Source organism: Salmo salar, chromosome ssa09 (genome assembly GCF_905237065.1).
Source record: "Salmo salar chromosome ssa09, Ssal_v3.1, whole genome shotgun sequence".
Lineage (NCBI taxonomy): Eukaryota > Metazoa > Chordata > Actinopteri > Salmoniformes > Salmonidae > Salmo > Salmo salar.
Window position 1 is genome coordinate 138,034,726 of NC_059450.1, and position 21,330 is coordinate 138,056,055.

Sequence of the window (21,330 nt, forward strand, 5' to 3'; positions counted from 1 at the left end):
CGCTCTCGTCACTTTCATCCGGAGGCAAATCCCCCGCTGAGCCCTCTTCAACACGCAGCAGTCCAGCCTTTCGAAACCCGTTGATGATAGTGGATTTTTTGACAATGCTCCACGCTGTCTGGACCCACTGGCAGACTTGACCATAAGTTGCTCTTCGCATGCGGCCCGTTTTAGTGAAGGATTTCTCCCCACTTGTCATCCAAGCCTCCCGCTGAACACGGAGCGCCACATTAAATGCACGATTTACACTGATGTCGAGTGGCTGCAAATACTTTGTTGTACCCCCAGGAATCAGGGTGACAAAATGACTGCCGTAATCAGAATGATGGTTAGTTTGAGAGCACTCAATTTAATCTAAACAGTAAACAGAAAAGATGTTTGACCTTAACCCATTCGGCAATTTCATTGGTCTAATGAAAGCTTCATGCCGCCAAAAAACTGAGCACGTCACAGAATGTTTTTTTTTTTAAATAAAATTTGAAAGCGGGAAAAATCCATATATTAGCCGCGTCATTGTTTAAGCCGCGACGTTCAAAGCCTGGGAAAAAAGTTGCGGCTTATAGTCCGGAAATTACGTTATTTAATTTTAATATGCACTCTGGGATAGTTGAGTCTTTGTCATATAGTTTGTTAGACAGTACTGAATGTTGTACTCTTGGAAAGTTTCTGTTAAATAAATAGCTGCCTCACTCCTGCAGAGAAGGCGTGAAAGTAGTTGGCTGCCTTGCTGCTGAAGCCTGTTACATGTGAAGTGTTTCAGTTGTCACTATCACTCATTCAGTTCAATTATACAGTCGTGCTTGTTTTCTGCATTTGTGCTTTTGGTTTAAAACTGTCAACAGAAATAAGATACACAGTTAAAAATAATAATTCAAACACAGCAAGGTCCAGGATGTAGTGTCAAAGACAAGCGGTGGTTGTTTCAGTGTTTTCAGTTGAATTGTTTAACATAGACTGTGGTCACCACTACAGATTTGCTCTCCTTCCTTTCACACGCCAAAAATATCAAGCCCACATTTCTCTTTTCATGTACACTACCGTTCAAAAGTTTGGGGTCACGTAGAAATGTCCTTGTTTTTTTTTATAGAAAAGCTTTTTTTTGTTGTCCATTTTAAAATAACATCAAATTGATCAGAAATACAGTGTAGACATTGTTAATGTTGTAATCGAGTATTGTAGCTGGAAACTGCACATTTTTGTATGGAATATCTACATAGGCGTACAGAGTTCCATTATCAGCAACCATCACTCCTGTGTTCCAATTGAACGTTGTGTTAGCTAATTCAAGTTTATCATTTTAAAAGGCTAATTTATTATTAGAAAACCCTTTTGCAATTATGTTTGCACAGCTGAAAACTGTTGTTCTGATTTAAAGAAGCAATAAAACTTTTAGACTAGTTGAGTATCTGGAGCATCAGCATTTGTAGTTTCGATTACAGGCTCAAAATGGCCAGAAACAAAGAACTTTCCTCTGAAACTCTTCAGTCTATTCTTGTTCTGAGAAATGAAGGCTATTCCATGCGAGAAATTGCCAAGAAAATGAAGATCTCGTACAACGCTGTATACTACTCCCTTCACAGAGCAGTGCAAACTGGTTCTAACCAGAATGGAAAGAGGAGTGGGAGGCCCCAGTGCACAACAAAGCAAGAGGACAAGTACATTAGAGTGTCTAGTTTGAGAAACAGGCACCTAACTAAAGTCCTCAACTGGCAGCTTCATTAAATAGTACCCGCAAAACAGCAGTCTCACCGTCAACAGTGAAGAGGCGACTCCGGGATGCTGGCCTTCTAGGCAAGAGTTGCAAAGAAAAAGCCGTATCTCAGACTGGCCAATGAAAAGCAAAGATTAAGATGGGCAAAAGAACACTGACAATGGACAGAGGAACTCTGTCTAGAAGGCCATCATCCCGGAGTCCCCATAGGGCGGCGCACAATTGGCCCAGCTTCGTCCGAGTTTGGCCAGGGTAGACCGCCATTGTTAATAAGAATTTGTTCTTATTTGACTTGCCTAGTTAAATAAAGGCTATACACACACACACACACACACACACACACACACACACACACACACACACACACACACACACACCAAAAAGTTATTTTGTTGGCATTTACGCATGTCCCCATTACCAGTGAAACATAAACAAAACCTATTTCTTTCACTTACTTGCTGTGCTGTTTCGTTGTTCATTTGTTAAGTTGTTTCATTCTCAACCAGGATTTCATCATACAGTTGAAGTCGGAACTTTGCATACACCTTAGCCAAATGCATTTCAATTCAGTTTTTCACAATTCCTGACATTTAATCCTAGTACAAATTCCCTGTTTTAGGCCAGTTAGCGTCACCACTTTATTTTAAGAATGTGAAATGTCAGAATAATAGTATAGTGATTTATTTCAGCTTTTATTTCTTTCATCACATTCCAAGTGGGTCAAAAGTTTACATACACTCAATTAGTATTTGGTAGCATTGCCTTTAAATTGTTTAACTTGGGTAAAACGTTTTGGGTAGCATTCCACAAGCTTCCCACAATAAGTTGGGTGAGTTTTATCTTATTCCTCCTGACAGAGCTGGTGTAACTGAGTCAGGTTTTTAGGCCTCCTTGTTCGCACACGCTTTTTCAGTTTTGCCCACAAATTTTCTATGGGATATAGGTCCTGGCTTTGTGATGGCCACTCCAATACCTTGACTTTGTTGTCTTTAAGCCATTTTGCCACAACTTTGGAAGTATGCTTGCCACAACTTTGAAGTATTGTCCATTTGGAAGACCCATTTGCGACCAAGCTTTAACTTCCTGACTGATGTCTTGAGATGTTGCTTCAATATATCCACATAATTGTCCTTCCTCATGACGCCATCTATTTTGTGAAATGCACCAGTCCCTCCTGCAGCAAAGCACCCCCACAACATGATGCTGCCACCCCGTGCTTACCGGTTGGGATGGTGTTCTTTGGCTTGCAAGCCTCCCCCTTTTCCTCCAGTCATATTTTTGTTTCATCAGACCAGAGGACATTTCTCCAAAAAGTACGATCTTTGTCTTGTCCCCATGTACAGTTGCAAACCGTAGTTTGTCTTTTTTAGGGCGGTTTTGGAGCAGTGGCTTCTTCCTTGCTGAGCGATCTTTCAGGTTATGTTGCTATAGGACTCGTTGCACTGTGGATATAGATACTTTTGCGCCGGTTTCCTCCAGAATCTTCACAAGGTCCTTTGCTGTTGTTCTGGGATTGATTTTCACTTTTCGCACCAAAGTACGTTCATCTCTAGGACACAGAATGTGTCTCCTTCCTGAGCGGTATGACAGCTGCGTGGTCCCATGGTGTATATACTTGCCTACTATTGTTTGTACAGATGAATGTGGTACCTTCAGGCATTTGGATGAACCAGACTTGTGGTCTGCAATTTTTTTTTCTTTCTGAGGTCTTGGCTGATTTTGTTTGATTTTCCCATGATGTCAAGCAAAGAGGCACGGAGTTTGAAGGTAGGCCTTGAAATACATCCACAGGTACACCTCCGATTGACTCAAATTATGTCAATTAGCCTATCAGAAGCTTCTAAAGCAATGACATAATTTTCTGGAATTTTCCGAGCTGTTTAAAGGCACAGTCAACTTAGTGTATGCAAACTTCTGACCCACTGGAATTGTGATACAGTGAAATAATCTGTCTGTAAACAATTGTTGGAAAAATTACTTGTGTCATGCACAAAGTAGATGTCCTAACCGACTTGCCAAAACTATAGTTTAACAAGAGATTTGTGGAGTGGTTGAAAAACGAGTTTTAATGACTCCATTGACTCCAACCTTGACTTCAACTGTGTATGTCAAGCAGTGAAGTTTTAGCTCTTTCTCTCCGTGGCTTCTTCCTCGGTGAGCATTGTCACTGTGTCTGTTTCCATCTTGTCCAGCTGTGTGTGTAACATTACACGTAAACCCTGTTTCTTGTCTGCATCGAAGTAGCAGTCCTTGTACATAGCATGGTGGCGACACAGTAAAGAGTGAAAGCCACCGAATCGCTTGTTCACAGCCTGTCGGCAGTTTTGTTGAGCAGGCATTTCAATGCCATGACAGAGGGTATCACGTCTACTGCAGGCGCAGTTGATGAGCCTATTTCTCCAGTCAGTTGTTCGAATGGATCTAGCTAGTGTGTTCATGTTCTCAAATGCCATTTAAATGGCATCAGCTGTATGACAACCAGCATATTCCTGAGCATACAATACAACTTCCTCAGTACGAAATCCTCGATGACCCACTCTGCTGTCAGACTTAGCATGCTCATAGGGCTGATATCGCTGGTCCAAATGTCAGTCGTGATGCTAATAGCAGTGACGCTATTACCTTGTAACTCCGGTAGGGCAACATCTGGAAAATGCGCACTTGGTAGTGTGTACCGGTGCTCGACCAGTCGGCGAAAGCCAACATCACACACGACAGAGAACGGTTGATTGTCAAGGACAATGGATTCCATTATCTGCCGTTAATGGGTTTCGCCTTTGAGTTGTCTCGCTGAAATTTCCTTACTCTTTCAAATGACTGCTGGACTTGTTGACTGCTCGATCCACACAGCAGACATTGTAGGCTTGGTGAGGAATGCTGTGTTGCATGTGTAGTGCAACATTTTAGGTGGTGTCATTACATCATGTACCTACGTTATATAGGTAAGCACGTCAGCTTCGACACCGTCTTTGCACATCGGCGTTAAACTAGACATCGGGCCGATACCGATGTTGGCATTTTTAGCTAATTTTGGTCGATTTCTGATATGGTCACTGATATATTGTACATCCCTAATATCCATTATACTCTATAACTGTTCTAAAGTCACCATTGGCCTCATGGTGAGATCCCTGTACAGTTTCCTTCGTCTCCAGCAATTGAGTTAGGATGGACGCCTGTATCTTTGTAGTGACTGGGTGTTTTGATACACCATCCAAAGTGTAATTCATAACTTCATCATGCTCAAAGGGATATTCAGTCTGAGTTTTTTTTTTTTTTTTTTTTCCTACCCATCTACCAATAGGTGCCCATCTTTGCGAGGCATTGGGAAATTCACTGCTCAACTGAGGGACCGTACAATTATCTGTATGTGTGGGGTACAGAGATGAGGTAGACATTCAAAAATCATGTTGAACACTATTATTGCACACAGAGTGAGTCCATGCAACTTATTGTGACTTGCAAACGTTTACTCCTGAACTTATTTAGGCTTGTCATAACAAAGGGGTTGAATACTTATTGACTCAAGACATTTCAGCTCTTCATTTGTAGTTAATTTGTTAGAAATGTTTCCACTTTGACATAATGGGGGGTTGTTTGTAGGCCAATGACAAAACATCTCAATTTAATTGATTTTAAATTCAAGCTACAACACAACAAAATGAGTAAAAAGTGCAACTCCTAATTAGGATGGTGTTAATGTTTTGTACACTCAGTTTATATCCTATTTCTGTTTTGTCCGAGTTTGGATTGCAATTTGACTTGACCCTTGGTTCTTCATCGTGTTCTTGTTCATCAATGCAGTTTGTGTCAAAATAAATTATCTTCAGTCGACCTAATCGAGGGCACAGATTTTGTTAATATTTCAATTAAATAATAGTTGTTTTTAACTGCCCTAGGGGCTATGTTCCTGATATAAATTGAAATACGACATACACTTTTGTAATTGACTATATTAATAGAACCTATTAAACTAGTGCCAGGAGAGTTTTTTTTACATTAATTGAATCATTTCACAGCATCTATTTCACTGCGATCGTTGTACTCATGCAACCCCCTGTATTCATTGCAGTCAGTGCTTGACTTGGGCAGGAGCTCACTGGAGCTGAGTACCGGCACTTTTAAATGTTCTACTGCTTGAGTTTCTGTTCCTTTCATAGAATATTAGATCAACAGTATTGTGGAGTTCCTGTTCCTCTTATAGAATATTAGATCGACAGTATTGTGGAGTTCCTGTTCCTCTTATAGAATATTAGATCAACAGTATAGTGGAGTTCCTGTTCCTCTTATAGAATATTAGATCAACAGTATTGTGGAGTTCCTGTTCCTCTTATAGAATATTAGATCGACAGTATAGTGGAGTTCTTGTTCCTCTTATAGAATATTAGATCAACAGTATAGTGGAGTTCCTGTTCCTCTTATAGAATATTAGATCGACAGTATAGCGGAGTTCTTGTTCCTCTTATAGAATATTAGATCAACAGTATAGTGGAGTTCCTGTTCCTCTTATAGAATATTAGATCGACAGTATAGTGGAGTTCCTGTTCCTCTTATAGAATATTAGATCGACAGTATAGTGGAGTTCCTGTTCCTCTTATAGAATATTAGATCAACAGAATAGTGGAGTTCTTGTTCCTCTTATAGAATATTAGATCAACAGTATAGTGGAGCTCCTGTTCCTCTTATAGAATATTAGATCGACAGTATAGTGGAGTTCCTGTTCCTCTTATAGAATATTAGATCGACAGTATAGTGGAGTTCCTGTTCCTCTTATAGAATATTAGATCAACAGTATAGTGGAGTTCCTGTTCCTCTTATAGAATATTAGATCAAAAGTATAGTGGAGTTTCTGTTCCTTTCATAGAATATTAGATCAACAGTATTGTGGAGTTCCTGTTCCTCTTATAGAATATTAGATCGACAGTATAGTGGAGTTCCTGTTCCTCTTATAGAATATTAGATCGACAGTATAGTGGAGCTCCTGCACCTAAATATAAACAGTACCCAAAATGAGTACCGGAACCTATTTCAGTCAAAGTCGAGCACTAATTGCAGACCACCATTTTCTGAAGCTCTTGTCTGAACACCATTGTGTTCTTACTCCATCAATTTGAAACAAGAATGCCATTCATTCACACATGATTACAAAACAGCCATTTATTTTGGTTGGGGCATTTAAACAGACATTGTATTTTTACAGAAAGGAGAAAAGAAGTTTGACTTAGTAGAGAGATGAGTGGAAACAAAAGATTTAGGAGTTCTGTGAGTGCTCGACTGACACATGAAGGTTGAGGGGGAGACTTATTAATGTAGCAAGGAGGCTTTGCAGACCCAATGCCATCTCTGTGCCCAGCCAAGGATGGCAACAAGATGTTCAACGTTTACCCTTGGTATATGGAATCACTTCAGATGAGGGAAAGAAGTTCACATTGAGTTGGTGTAAAGTAATAATTTTAACTTAACTCGTGTCTGACGAGCAAGCATGTTGGCATATTTGAGTTTTTTATTATTTAACAAAAAAAAACATCAAACAAGATATATAGACATGTAAGACCAATGTTCAGCAGGTACAGGACCGGACAAGTAAACAGGATAGTTAGACAGGACAACATTTAAATGTCTTGGGGAGAAGTGCCAACATGAAATGATATATTGGGGAACATTTTTGAGTGCCTTTTTGCTGAGTAGTAATCTTTTAGCCAACAGTGTCAATAGATATGGGGCTTCCATTCTATTTCATATTGTAGTTGTGAATGTACAACCAGTCCAAAACCAGATATCTCAATTTGACGCATGTCTTATGTTCAACAAAATATACTTTCTACATATACTCAATCTTTTCTTACACTTAAATATTCCCAGTACTACTACTGCCATTATGTATAGTTGGTATTGTGTACTGATTGAATGTGGCGGCACGTAGCCTAGCGTTTAAGAGCGTTGACCCAGTAACCAAAAGGTCACAGTTTCAAATCCCAGAGCCGACTAGGTGAATAATCTGTCCATGTGCCCTTGAGAAAGTTAAAGGGGCTTTCTCAAGGGCACTTGGACAGATATTTCACCAAGTCAGCTAAGTGAAAGTCGCTCTGGATAAGAGCGCCACTAAATTACTAATATGTAAATGATCCACCCGTACAAAGGTCCTGAACCTTTGCAGTAAGGGTATTTAACTTGGGCAGTTGAACCTTTGCAGTAAGGGTATTTAACTTGGGCAGTTGAACCTTTGCAGTAAGGGTATTTAACTTGGGCAGTTGAACCTTTGCAGTAAGGGTATTTAACTTGGGCAGTTGAACCTTTGCAGTAAGGGTATTTAACTTGGGCAGTTGAACCTTTGCAGTAAGGGTATTTAACTTGGGCAGTTGAACCTTTGCAGTAAGGGTATTTAACTTGGGCAGTTGAACCTTTGCAGTAAGGGTATTTAACTTGGGCAGTTGAACCTTTGCAGTAAGGGTATTTAACTTGGGCAGTTGAACCTTTGCAGTAAGGGTATTTAACTTGGTCAGTTGAACCTTTGCAGTAAGGGTATTTAACTTGGGCAGTTGAACCTTTGCAGTAAGGGTATTTAACTTGGGCAGTTGAACCTTTGCAGTAAGGGTATTTAACTTGGGCAGTTGAACCTTTGCAGTAAGGGTATTTAACTTGGTCAGTTGAACCTTTGCAGTAAGGGTATTTAACTTGGGCAGTTGAACCTTTGCAGTAAGGGTATTTAACTTGGGCAGTTGAACCTTTGCAGTAAGGGTATTTAATTTGGGCAGTTGAACCTTTGCAGTAAGGGTATTTAACTTGGGCAGTTGAACCTTTGCAGTAAGGGTATTTAATTTGGGCAGTTGAACCTTTGCAGTAAGGGTATTTAACTTGGGCAGTTGAACCTTTGCAGTAAGGGTATTTAACTTGGGCAGTTGAACCTTTGCAAATATGTAAAAGCTCCTAATTCGATTACATATAGATGCAGTACTTAGAAAAAATAACTGTCTTGGTCTTGACTTGTTGAGGCATAAGACTGGTTATCTGGCCTTTTGATATCTCTGTGCCTTAGTGAAGTTAAGCTCCTAGCCAGGCATGGCTCTCTGAGGCTATAGGGAGTGCATGCATTGCTCATCACACTGCTAGGGGCATGTTGTCTAGATCCTGGGGGACTTCCATACACAAATTCCTGGAGCTGGAACACTGCATCTGCATGGACATTTCTCCAGCCGTTCCTGAATCCCCCGTTTGGCTCCTTACCCCTTCTCTTGCCTGCTCCTCCTCCCTTTCCTTCCACTCTTCTTCTCCCTGCTCTTCATCATCCACCTGGACCTCCTCAAACATGACGCTGGCATCGCAGGGCCCCACTATGCCCCTCTCTGTGTGCTCCGTGCCCCAGTAGCCTATGCCACTCACCAAGTCCACATTACTGCGGGTGGGGCGAGGGGCACGGGCCTGGCGCCTAAGACGGCACACCTGGCAGGCCAGGACCACAGTAGAGACCAGCAGACACAGGACCAGGCCCCCGGCGCAGGCCACTAGTATGAAGCCCATCTGGGGCTTGATGAAGCAGCCCGGTGTGGCCTCCTTGGGGGAGCTGGAGTTGTCTGGCTCCGGGGAGGGGTCGGGGAGTATTGTGCTGTTGTTTTCCTCTGGGCTAATGGAGTTTTGATCATGTAGATCTATGTCCACATTGGTCTGAGGCTGACTACTGCTGGTATGTGAAGCTTGTCCAATCAGAAGGAAGAAGAGAAGATGGAGAGAGATTCTGGAGGCTTCCATGTTTCAGGTTCTCTGAAATGGTACTAGAGGAAGAGAATAGCTTTTATTGTTCCTGCCAGCAAACAGTCTCTGTATTGTGACTTTTTGTTCATGTTTGAATATAGTTCTAAAAGTTGTATGAGATACGTATGCTTAGGGGTCTGCAGAGTTATTTCAGGGTGTTGTTTTTTAAAATGTATTATTAAGAAATATGCCTACCAACAACAAAATAAACACATTTTGAATGACATATTTACAGTAGAAAATATCTACTTTCTGATGATGTCAACTTTATTTCATTACACTCATTGGAGCTTATTACGCTGTCTGACATAAACTTTGAAAAGCACCTGCGAGTATGGGTCACGGGAAGTGCTGCTGGTAAGCTTTCTTGACTTCCACATTTTTGCCAACACATGGCTAACCTTTGTTTAACCAGATAAACTGCTGCTTTTAGCGAAAATGTGTTTGGATTACCTTTTCTACAAATAGGCTATGTTGGAGTTTACACTTCCTCTTCCAATTATTACGTGATGAGGTCAAAATAATGAAAAACTATCTACCAAGTCCTGATAGTTTATTACTTCTCCCTGCCATTATCATTCACCTGATAAGACAAGACGTGATTTATATAACATTTTGCTAACTAGCCCAGATAAGTCTTCCACTCACTGTCACAGTACATCACAATTGACTAAATGAATGAATGAATGAATAAGTCAATGTGTTACTGAAGTAGACTTCCTTACCATAGAACTAACTGGCTACAAGTTATTTATGCAGTACCTTTCAGGAACGTAATATGTACAGTAAATGTCAGAATAATCTAGACGTCTTTGTTCAATTTGTCCAAATCGTCGTTTTGTCGTTTTCATTGCAATGTCCACTTAAAATAAGCTGAATCTTACCACAGAAACACATTATTTGGTCATTACTTTTTTTGTACAATGTATGTTGGAGATTGTGTGGGCATCACTTACCTGGGCAAGGGCACAGCCTGTGAGTGTGTGTGGGGCAAGGTGAACTAGACTGGGAATATGTCAGTATAAGGAGCGGGCGGTGTGTGTGTCTGAGTCAGAATTGGCACCTGCTGTGACCCAAGCCTCTTGAAATGCACCCCCCCCCAGTCTTTTTCTGACTTGGTTATTTCTGGGCTCGTTGAGCCTCCACCTCTGTAGCACACGACGTCTGAAAAGAGACACAGAAGGGTGTATGTAAATTAGTATATGCCCACAATTGAGTCTGAGACTGCCAGCTACCAGTAAATGATACTAATAATACTGCTAGCGATGACCTCTTTCTAGGCCTGAGAAGCTGAATTATTTTTATTTATTTAACTGTTATTTTGAGTTATGCTTAGACCAAGGTCTCTATTTCAGAAGAGCCCTGTAACAAAAATATGTTGTGTACAATATTACAATAGAAAGATCATTCACAAGTTCATGCGCAAATTAAATGCTTTCAGAATGGGATGAATTTCAGATTTTTATCTGAGACTGTTCTATCTAAACCAAAGAGACCAGAAAATACCAGTATTTTGGAATTTATTTAACCGTTAAGAGTATTTCTTTTTAGAGGTAGTGCACTCTCAGCCAGCCAGGTCTATCTACCTACTCCTCTTCCATCAGACCTATCCTCAACTTCTCCTTCCCTTCTCTTTCTGCAGGTTTAAGACAGGCCAGATCAACGGAGACCTTCTAATCTACCATGTGCTGCTGACCCTGAAGCCTTACTACGCCAAGCCCTACGAGATCATAGTGGACCTGACCCACGTGGGGCCCAGCAACCGCTTCAAGACAGACTTCTTGTCCAAGTGGTTCGTGGTGTTCCCGGGCTTTGCCTACGAAAACGTGGTGGTGGTCTACGTGTACAACTGCAACACGTGGGTGAGGGAGTACACCAAGTACCATGAGAGGCTGCTGACAGGCCTGAAGGGCAGCAAGCGGGTGCAGTTCATCGACTCGCCGGTGCGCTTGGTGGAGCACGTAGAGGCAGAGCAGCAGAAGCTCCCCGCAGCCACGCTAGCCCTGGAGGAGGACCTCAAGGTGTTCCACAATGCCCTCAAAGTGGCCCACAAGGACACCAAGGTCTCCATCAAGGTCAGTGTGTAACCCTAGCGTTAACCATAACTTTCAAACTGGCTACAAGAAAAACAGGGTATGGGGAACAAGGAAGTATGGAGATCGAGGGCAGGCGGGAACAGCAAGAATTGTTTACAAAAAAAAGTACTTTGTACATTTGTCGCGATATCAAATCATTTCTGGGTAACAATTAAGTACCTTAATGTGATTGTTTTATGTTAAAATGGTCAAAAAAAATATATTTTTAGCAAAGGGCAGTTTCTCAAGCAAGAATTTTGATAGGACTGTCTGGGAGTGGGGAGGGAAACTGAAAATTAGCGGTGATTGGCATAGAGGTTTGGTACTCTCTTTATTATTGGTCTATTAACTAATTTACAGCATAGTGATGTCACCATGGGAGGTCAAATCTCCAGAGGACCAAAACAGGCTGAAAATTCAGGCAGTCTTTTCAAACAGCTTCAATGTCATTTTCAGAATTTTACAATATTATTCCATCCTCATAGTGTAGAAATATGCAGTATAAAAAAAAAATCACGTTTTTTGACTTCTCTATGCCTCAATCAGTTTCAATAGATTCGTTTGTTGCCAAAAGGGAAAGTGGAAGATTGAATTGATTGGTTATTGAGTCCTGCTTTGTGTTAGCAGCATGACAGCTGGTCTGTGTTGTCATTGTTGTCATGTACACACTTGTCTCTCAACAACAACCCTCCCTATTATCCCAGGTGGGCTCCACGGCCGTCCAGGTGACGTCAGCAGAGCGTACCCGTGTCCTGGGCCAGTCCGTGTTCCTCAACGATGTGTACTATGCCTCTGAGGTCGAGGAGATCTGCCTGGTGGACGAGAGCCAGTTCACCCTGACCATGGCCAACCAGGGCACGCCCCTCACCTTCATGCATCAGGAGTGTGACGCCATTGTCCAGTCCATCATCCACATCAGGACGCGCTGGGAGCTGTCGCAGCCAGACTCAATCCCCCAGCACACCAAGATCAGGCCCAAAGATGTGCCGGGCACCTTGCTGAACCTCGCCCTGCTCAATCTGGGCAGCTCAGACCCCAGCCTCAGGTCAGACATTCAACATAGCTAGCTTCTAGGGGTCAATCAGGGCAGGTCTTGGTGTAGCATGTTCTCTGAAATATGAGCAGTAGCTAAATGAAACAATTAATTTACTGCAACTTCTTCATCCAACTTCCTGAATGGAATATAATAGCTAACTGTGTCCCCTCCACAGGTCTGCAGCCTACAACCTGCTGTGTGCCTTAACCTGCACCTTCAACCTGAAGATCGAGGGCCAGCTGCTGGAGACCTCAGGCCTGTGTATCCCTGCTAACAACACCCTCTTCATAGTCTCCATCAGCAAGACGCTGGCCGCCAACGAACCACACCTCACCCTGGAGTTCCTGGAGGAGTGCATCTCCGGCTTCAGCAAGTCTAGTGAGTCTAGAACACAGAACGCGCATAAATGCATTGACTGAAATTCATTCCAAAAGATGACCACTCTGTCTTTTCTACCTCACACCTACTTGCCCGCTCTTTTTATTTACAGACTCACACCGACACACTAACTTTCTCTCAACACACAAACGCAGACACGCACTCATACACACAGACCGGCCCAACGATCCACATCAACTTGACCAGTTTCCATTAGTTTTGGGAGGACTGTTTGATTGCCATATCCATCAGTGTGCATTGAGCCATGGCTTCAGAGCCCTCAGCTCTCAGTGCGGATGTCTTGTCATTCATCCACATGCCAATCTCTGCTCCTCCACACTGCAGCAACAACAGAGGAGCTCGTGTTATTGGCCCTTTGATTCTGTGTCTGTGTTTAGGTATAGAGCTGAAGCACCTGTGTCTAGAATACATGACCCCCTGGCTGCTCAACCTGGTGAGGTTCTGTAAGCACAATGACGACGCCAAACGTCAGCGCGTCAGCGCCATCTTGGATAAGCTCATCACCATGACTATCAATGAGAAGCAGATGTACCCCTCTATACAGGCAAAGATCTGGGGCAGCCTCGGCCAGGTGAGTAACCACACACACACACATTCATACATCCTTGTTGTTTGACCTCAGATTTACATTTTAGTCAAACACTATATTAGAGGGCACATGTTTACTTAATGTACTGTTAAATGTCTCTAAGCCCAATAAAAACTGCCCATGTTGGGTTTACAGAGATGGGAGGCAGTCATGCAGAAGATAGGGACATATTGCATTTTTATAGGCACAAGGAATGCTTTATGAATCCAACATGCCGAATCATAGCCTGTTTTTCAAAAAAAAAACTTTTTTATTTCGTTTTTTTTAATTGACGGTATCGAAATGACAGTACTTAGGGGTTTGAAGTGTTCTTCCTAAATAGCATTAGCTATCTACGTTGTAAAAGTTTAATGGCTTGTCTCAAATGACCGCAGTATAGACATCTGAATATATCTCCATAGATAATAAACAACACATTCTAAACTCCTCTGTAATTTTTCATACCCAATCCATTCTGGGTGGTGAACAAGTGCACTTTTTGGGGAGAAGGGCAGTTCTGTGTTTCTGAGATATGACCTGTCAATTCTACACAGCCCAACTGAATGCAACTCAGGTTGAATGTGACCTGGTTGCCTGACCTGTGACCTCTGCCCTCAGATAACGGACCTGCTGGACGTGGTGTTGGACAGCTTCATCAAGACCAGCGCTACAGGAGGCCTGGGCTCCATCAAGGCTGAGGTCATGGCTGACACGGCCGTGGCTCTGGCCTCAGGGAACGTCAAACTGGTCTCCAGCAAGGTGGGCATCTACACTTTGAGCTAGTTTACGCAGGCTAACACATGCTAACACATGCTATCTGGGCCAACTGTTTTCAATGGCAAAAATGCTAACAGTTAACTGTCTGTCTAGATGCACTGGGAACACTGTCACTGTTTTATGCTAACAGACACTCCTCCATGTCAAACCCAGTGTCCCAACATGGATGACGTCACTGTCCTTGTCTTAGTGAATCCTCTGGTCGAAGACCGTTTTCCTCTCAAACTCCACAATGTCACTAACTCAAAGTATACTTTAGAACATCTAATCGTGGCTGTTTACATTCCCAGTTGGGATTTTCTAAATCATAATTTGGGATTAAGCAAATAAATATTTCTGTATTATCAATATTAAGATGCATACAGTTTTAGTATGATACAAAGATAAACTCATCAAAACATTGTCCTAGACAACATATATTAAATGCTGTTTTTAATCTAAAATGTCTTCCAAACAAAGAACATTTGCATTTAAATTGATTAATACTTACCAATTTGCTTTAGTAACAGTTTCTTTCCACATCATCCAATCTGACCGACTCATCAACCCCATCTGTGAGCTGTTTATCCCAATTGTCCCTCTTACTGAAATAGAAACACACACCCTCACAGCCCAGGCTGACAATAGTAAGCCAGGCAGACACTGTAAAGCATGGCAGTGAATGGTCGTCATTGTGAAGATGTTTTGCTAAGGAACAGCAAACACAGTGCTCTTTTAGTTGAGGTGTCGCAACGCCCATCTTAGTCATTTACATCTATTTAAGTGACTAATCAATGACTTTAAGCTTGACATTTGATGAATGATTTGCAGGGTTTGTGTGTTGTGATATAGTGGTCTTAATGTACACGTCATCCACCAGAGGGTGGGCATTGTTTGGTTGGCATGTTCCAGCCCAGCCACTACTGATGTCATGACAGGCCAGCTATTGGGGACAAGGGGGACTTTGTCTGGTTCCCATGGCCTATTTGTCACCCGGGGCTTGTGCCAATGGTGTTTTATTTACAGATATAATCACTGCCATCTTCTCTCTGCCTCCTATTTCGCCAACATCCCAAAATACATCTGAGGTTTTTTTTAGGGATACCGCTCGCATTTAAAATAAAATAAGAAAAAAACAATTCTGTTGATATTAACGTCATCAGGAAGTAAAACAAATAGTCCAGCACAGAGTATATGATATCATATCACTGACTCGACCTTCTAATGCCTCATAATGACTGGCTATCTCCACACACCCTCTGACCAGGTGATTGGCCGAATGTGTAAGATCATCGACAAGACGTGCCTGTCTCCCACGCCCACCCTGGAGCAGCACCTGATGTGGGATGACATCGCCATCCTGGCCCGTTACATGCTGATGTTGTCCTTCAACAACTCTCTGGACGTAGCAGCTCACCTACCCTACCTGTTCCACGTGGTCACTCTGCTGGTGGCCACCGGCCCCCTGTCCCTCCGCGCCTCCACACACGGCCTGGTCATCAACATAATCCACTCTCTCTGCACCTGCTCCCAGCTCAACTTCAGAGGTGAGGAAGCACACCTTATCTTCACTGCAGGCTATATACCATCTGTAGTTAAACAGCATACCCTTCCCTGGTCATTAATGTGTATGGATGCCACTGGGCTCCCTTGCAAGTAAGATAATTGAAAGACCCAATGTAAGCACTGCATGCAGTGAACCATGAAACTGCTTCAATAGAGGTAAATGTCTTATCTATGTTTGTTTAAAACAGTTTGCTATAGATATGTGTTCAGGGTTTCTATTTCAGAAGAGCAACAAGTCATCTTCTCCTCTTGTCATGATCTCTTCCAGAGGAGACCAAGCAGGTCCTGAGGCTGAGCCTGACAGAGTTCTCCCTGCCTAAGTTCTATCTGCTGTTTGGCATCAGTAAGGTCAAGTCTGCTGCGGTCATCGCCTTCCGCTCCAGCTACCGTGACCGCTCCTTCTCCCCCAGCTCCTACGAGAGGGAGACCTTCGCCCTCTCCTCCCTGGAGACCGTCACTGAGGCCCTGCTGGAGATCATGGAGGTGAGGGAGACACACACACACATTACTTGATATTATACATTATACTATATACCGTCCAGAATACAAGCAAAATACCAATATCTGACTGAATATGTCCTCTCTTGTAGGCGTGCATGAGGGACATCCCAGCGTGCAAATGGCTGGACCAGTGGACCGAGCTGGCTCAGAAGTATGTCTGATTTCTTTTGAGACAGATTCACTTTGACCACTATCAATGAATGTCTCTCAGTGCATTCGGAAGGTATTCAGACCGCTTTACTTTTTCTACAATTTGATACGTTACAGCCTTATTCTAAAAAAAAAAAAAATATTTATTTAATACCCCAAAATGACAAAGCAAAAACGGGTTTTTAGAAGTGTGTGCAAATTTATAAAAAACATAACTGAAATATCTAATTTACATAAGTATTCAGACCCTTTACTCAGTACTTTGTTGAAGAACCTTTGGCAGCAATTACAGCCTTGTCTTCTTGGGTATGACGCTACAAGCTTGGCACACCTTTATTTGGGTATTTTTCCCGTTCTTCTCTGCAGATCCTCTCAAGCTCTGTCAGGTTTGATGGGGAGTGTTGCTGCACAGCTATTTTCAGGTCTTTCCAGAGTTGTTCGATCCAGTTCAAGTCAGGGCTCTGGCTGGGCCACTCAAGAACATTCAGAGACTTGTCCCAAAGCCACTCTTGCGTTGTCTTGGCTGTGTGCTTAGGGCCTTTGTCCTGTTGGAAGGTGAACCTTCGCCCCAGTCTGAGGTCCTGAGTGCTTTGGAGCAGGTTTTCATCAATGATCTCACTGTACTTTGCTCCGTTCATCTTTCCCTCAATCCTGGCTAGTCTCCCTGGTGCTGAAAAACATCCCCACAGCATGATGCTGCCGCCACCATGCTTCACCGTAGGGATGGTATTGGCCAGGTGATGAGCAGTGCCTGGTCTCCTCCAGATATGAAGCTTGGCATTCAGGCCAAAGAGTTCAATCTTGGTTTCTCAGACCAGATAATCTTGTTTGTCAGACCAGATAATCTTGTTTGTCATGGTCTGAGATAGGGTTGCGTATTTTGGGGAATATTCAGAGGTGGAAACTTTCTGTGGGAATATATGGGAATTAACGGAAATATATACAAATTAATACTAATTGTTTTTTGCATTGGATATATTTACCATATCATATGGAGACAAACATAATTGCTAATGATAAAATCCTTCCAATAGAAATTTTAAAAAATGATTAAGTTACGAATAGAACTTTAAATAAATGAGTTGACTCTTCACATGGGATGATTTCACTGAACAACAAAATAAAGGGAATATTGAATGATCACCAATAATCCATCACATCTCCCAAAAAGGTTTTCAACATATATCTGTAAAATGATAGTCTAGAAACGAAAGCTTTGGTTGTCTTCCTCTCCGGCTTCCATGTCTTCTCCCTGGACCTCCTCAATGTCCACCTCTTGAACATCAAACTCTGAGGCCTCATCTTCACTGTCACTTTCGAACCTTGTTGAGGATGGCTTGTTGTCAGGCTCAAAAGCCTTAAATTTGCCCGGATGGCCACCAATTTGTCAACCCTTGTATTGGTCAGCCTGTTGCTTGCTTTGGTGTGTGTGTTCCCAAACAAGGACCAGTTGCGGTCTGAGGCGGCTGATGTTGGTGGGATTTGGAGGATGATGGAGGCAACAGGGGAAAGAGGCTCAGATCCACAAAGTCCCTTCCAGCTGGTGGCTGATGAGATATGTTTGCACGACTGCCATATTGCATCTCCATCCCAAAGCCCTTGTTTGGAAGTGGACCTCGCCAGACTGCACCAGACAGGATGCTCTTGCCAGCATACTTGGGGTCCAACATGTACGCTCCGGCGTGTATGGGCTTCAGGCAGAAGTCTAGACTTTTTGAAGTATTTCAGAACGGCAGTTTCCTCTGCTTGGAGCAACAATGAAGTGGGCAGGGCAGTATGGATTTATTCTCTCACATCTGCAAGCAGAGTCTGAACATATGACAGGATGGCTTTGTCTCCCTCAATCCGTGCAATGGCTACTGCTATAGGTTTCAGGCTGCTTACCACTCTCTCGGCAGACTGTGATATGGCCATTTCTTGGAGAGACTCCTTCCCCTCCAGGAGACTGTCACACATGATGACAACACCAACTCAACGGGTGGTGCTGGGCAGCTTCAATGTGGTGCTCTTATTCTTCTCACTTTGCTTGGTGAGGTAGATTGCTGCTATAACTTGATGACCCTTCACATACCTAACCATTTCCTTGGTTCTCTTGTAGAGTGTATCCATTGTTTTCAGTGCCATGATGTCCTTGAGGAGCAGATTCAATGCATGAGCAGCACAGCCAATGGGTGTGATGTGAGGGTAGGACTCCTAAACCTTAGACCAAGCAGCCTTCATGTTCGCAGCATTGTCTGTCACCAGTGCAAAAACCTTCTGTGGTCCAAGGTCATTGATGACTGCCTTCAGCTCATCTGCAATGTGGAGACCGGTGTGTCTGTTGTCCCTTGTGTCTGTGCTCTTGTAGAATACTGGTTGAGGGGTGGAGATGATATAGTTAATTATATCATCATATACTTTCTCTTCCAATACACATTGCCTGTGAGCATCAGAGGTGAACCAGTTGCATACACAGCTCAAGCAAGACATTCATCAGCATTTCTGACTATGTTCCTCCGTTGAGTCAAAAAAAATTTTTTGCTATTGATAAGGTTTCATAATTTTCACCTCAAATAGAAGTAGAGGGACTTTTGTCAGAGGTTGCTTGTTGTGAGCGCTGAGGGAACTTTATGCACTTGGCCAGATGATTCTGCTTCTTTGTTACATTCTTCACATATGATTTGGCACAGTATTTGCAAATGTACACAGCTTTTCCTTCTACATTAGCTGCAGTGAAATGTCTCCACACATCACAGTGCCCGTGGCATTTTCTTGTAAAAATGTGAAAAAACCAAATACAATTCCATGTACAGATAAATAGTTAAGCAGTTAGATTAAACAACTCCTTTGTAAGATAAATGTTTTAAATTGAAACATGTATGGAAACAGGTGAATTAACACTCAGTTAGCAGGCTCAAGCAAGCTAAAACCAACATGGTAGCAAAAACTAACTAGCAGAAATGTTGTATAAAATATATATGTAATATAAAATATATATATTCACCCCACCCAGTATTGTAATCAAAACTTAACAGAAAGCATGTAGTCCTTGGCTCAGACAGTGTAGTAGTGTGGGCTCAATAGCATCTCATTATTGTGCAAGATTTTGAGAATCAGCTGTACATGTGATGGAAGAATGCACTGCACATGCAGAGTGTTGCAATTACATTGAATTGGTGATAGTTTAATCAAAATATGCCACAAGACCTAGAATTGCCTTATGTGTATCCCACAAAAAAGGTTCACTGTTTTTCAGGTAACTTTTTTTAATGAATTTAAGCAAAATTCCCAGGCTTAACTTCCCTTGGAAAATTTCCAGAACAATTCTGGAAATTTACCTGAAAGTTTTAAGCCCTTTGCAACCCTAGTCTGAGAGTCCTTTCGGGGCCTTTTGGCAAACTCCAAGCGTACTGTCATGTGCCTTTTATTGAGTAGTGGCTACCGTCTGGCCACTACCATAAAGGCCTGATTGAGGGAGTTCTGCACAGATGGTTGTCCTCCTTGAAGGTTCTCCAATCTCCACAGAGGAACTCTGGAGCTTTGTCAGTGACCATTGGTTTCTTGGTCACCTCCCTGACCAAGGCCCTTCTACGCCGATTGCTCAGTTTGGCCTGGCTGCCAGCTCTACGTAGAGTCTTGGTGGTTCCAAACTTCTTTCATTTAAGAATGATAGAGACCACTGTGTTCTTGGACCTTCAATGCTGCAGACATGTTTTGGTTTCCTTCCCCCAGATCTGTGCCTCGAACACAGTGCTGTCTTGGAGCTCTACGGACAATTCCTTCGACCTCATGGCTTGGTTTTTGCTCTGACATGCACTGTCAACTGTGGGACCTTATATAGACAGTGTGTGTGCCTTTTTCAAATCATGTCCAATCAATTGAATATACCACAGGTGGACTCCAAGTCGTAGAAACATCTCAAAGATGATCAATGGAAACAGGATGCACCTGAGCTCAATTTCGTGTCTCAATAGCAAAGGGTCTGAATACTTAAATAAATAATGTATTTCTGTTTTTTATTTTTAATACATGTTTTTGTTTTGTCATTATGGAGTATCGTGTGTAGATTGAGGATTTTTTTTTTTAATACATTTTTTAACAAGGTTCTAACGTTACAATGTGGACAAAGTCAAGGGGTCTGAATACTTTCTGAATGCACTGTATACTCACTCTATTGTGCACTTCTCAAATGCCACCTATGTCGTCCACCAGGTTTGCGTTCCAGTACAACCCGTCCCTGCAGCCCAGAGCCCTGGTGGTGTTTGGCTGCATCAGTAAGAGGGTGACCCACGGCCAGATAAAACAGATCATCAGGATCCTCAGCAAGGCCAGCCCCCTGCTCAGCATAGACCGGGTGGGTCCACACACACACACAGGCACACACACGCTGTTGGAGAGCTGAGTTTTAATGAGCAACTCCGTCTTCCAGAATTAACACGCATGCATGCACACACACACACACACACACACACACACACACACACACACAGGCTGTTGGAGCGCTGAGTTTTAATGAGCAACTCCATCTTCCAGAATTAAAACACACACACACAAACATTGAGGGGTGGTGGTGAGTGTATTTTACCTTTCCTTAGTTCAGTCTGACAATTTTTGTCTGGCTCAGTCTGTACAGGCTAGGCTGCCTGTGGGCGCTATCTGCAATATGTGTGGGCTCTATCTGCAATATGCAGAGAGCTAAGTGTTTATGAGTGCACCAACCCACTAATCCAATGGTTTCTAATCCTCTAGCTAACATTATGGATACTATGATAAACTCTCTCCCTCTTCTTCTCTACCCACCTACTCTCTATATCTCTCCCTCTCGTTTTATTTCCTCTTT

At 42.6% G+C, this 21,330-nt stretch overlaps 2 protein-coding genes across 4 annotated transcripts in view; one reads left to right on the forward strand and one right to left on the reverse strand.

The window, feature by feature from the left end:
* Positions 1-21,330, forward strand: part of LOC106613084 (neurofibromin-like) — a 99,317-nt gene that overhangs the window by 56,805 nt on the left and 21,182 nt on the right. For all 3 annotated transcript variants that reach the window (XM_014214992.2, XM_014214993.2, XM_014214994.2), the window contains 9 exons: positions 11,103-11,535; positions 12,240-12,580; positions 12,747-12,949; positions 13,348-13,541; positions 14,157-14,297; positions 15,562-15,841; positions 16,129-16,343; positions 16,451-16,512; positions 20,703-20,844. In XM_014214992.2, the coding sequence (XP_014070467.1) occupies positions 11,103-11,535; positions 12,240-12,580; positions 12,747-12,949; positions 13,348-13,541; positions 14,157-14,297; positions 15,562-15,841; positions 16,129-16,343; positions 16,451-16,512; positions 20,703-20,844 (2,011 nt within the window). The remainder of the gene's footprint in view (positions 1-11,102; positions 11,536-12,239; positions 12,581-12,746; positions 12,950-13,347; positions 13,542-14,156; positions 14,298-15,561; positions 15,842-16,128; positions 16,344-16,450; positions 16,513-20,702; positions 20,845-21,330) is intronic.
* On the reverse strand, positions 7,598-15,050 carry LOC106613087 (uncharacterized). The gene is made up of 3 exons (XM_014214997.2): positions 14,806-15,050; positions 10,417-10,624; positions 7,598-9,480 (listed from the first exon to the last, which is right to left on the reverse strand). Exon 3 carries the CDS (start codon positions 9,455-9,457, stop codon positions 8,810-8,812), a length of 648 nt encoding a protein of 215 aa, XP_014070472.1. The 5' UTR covers positions 9,458-9,480; positions 10,417-10,624; positions 14,806-15,050; the 3' UTR covers positions 7,598-8,809.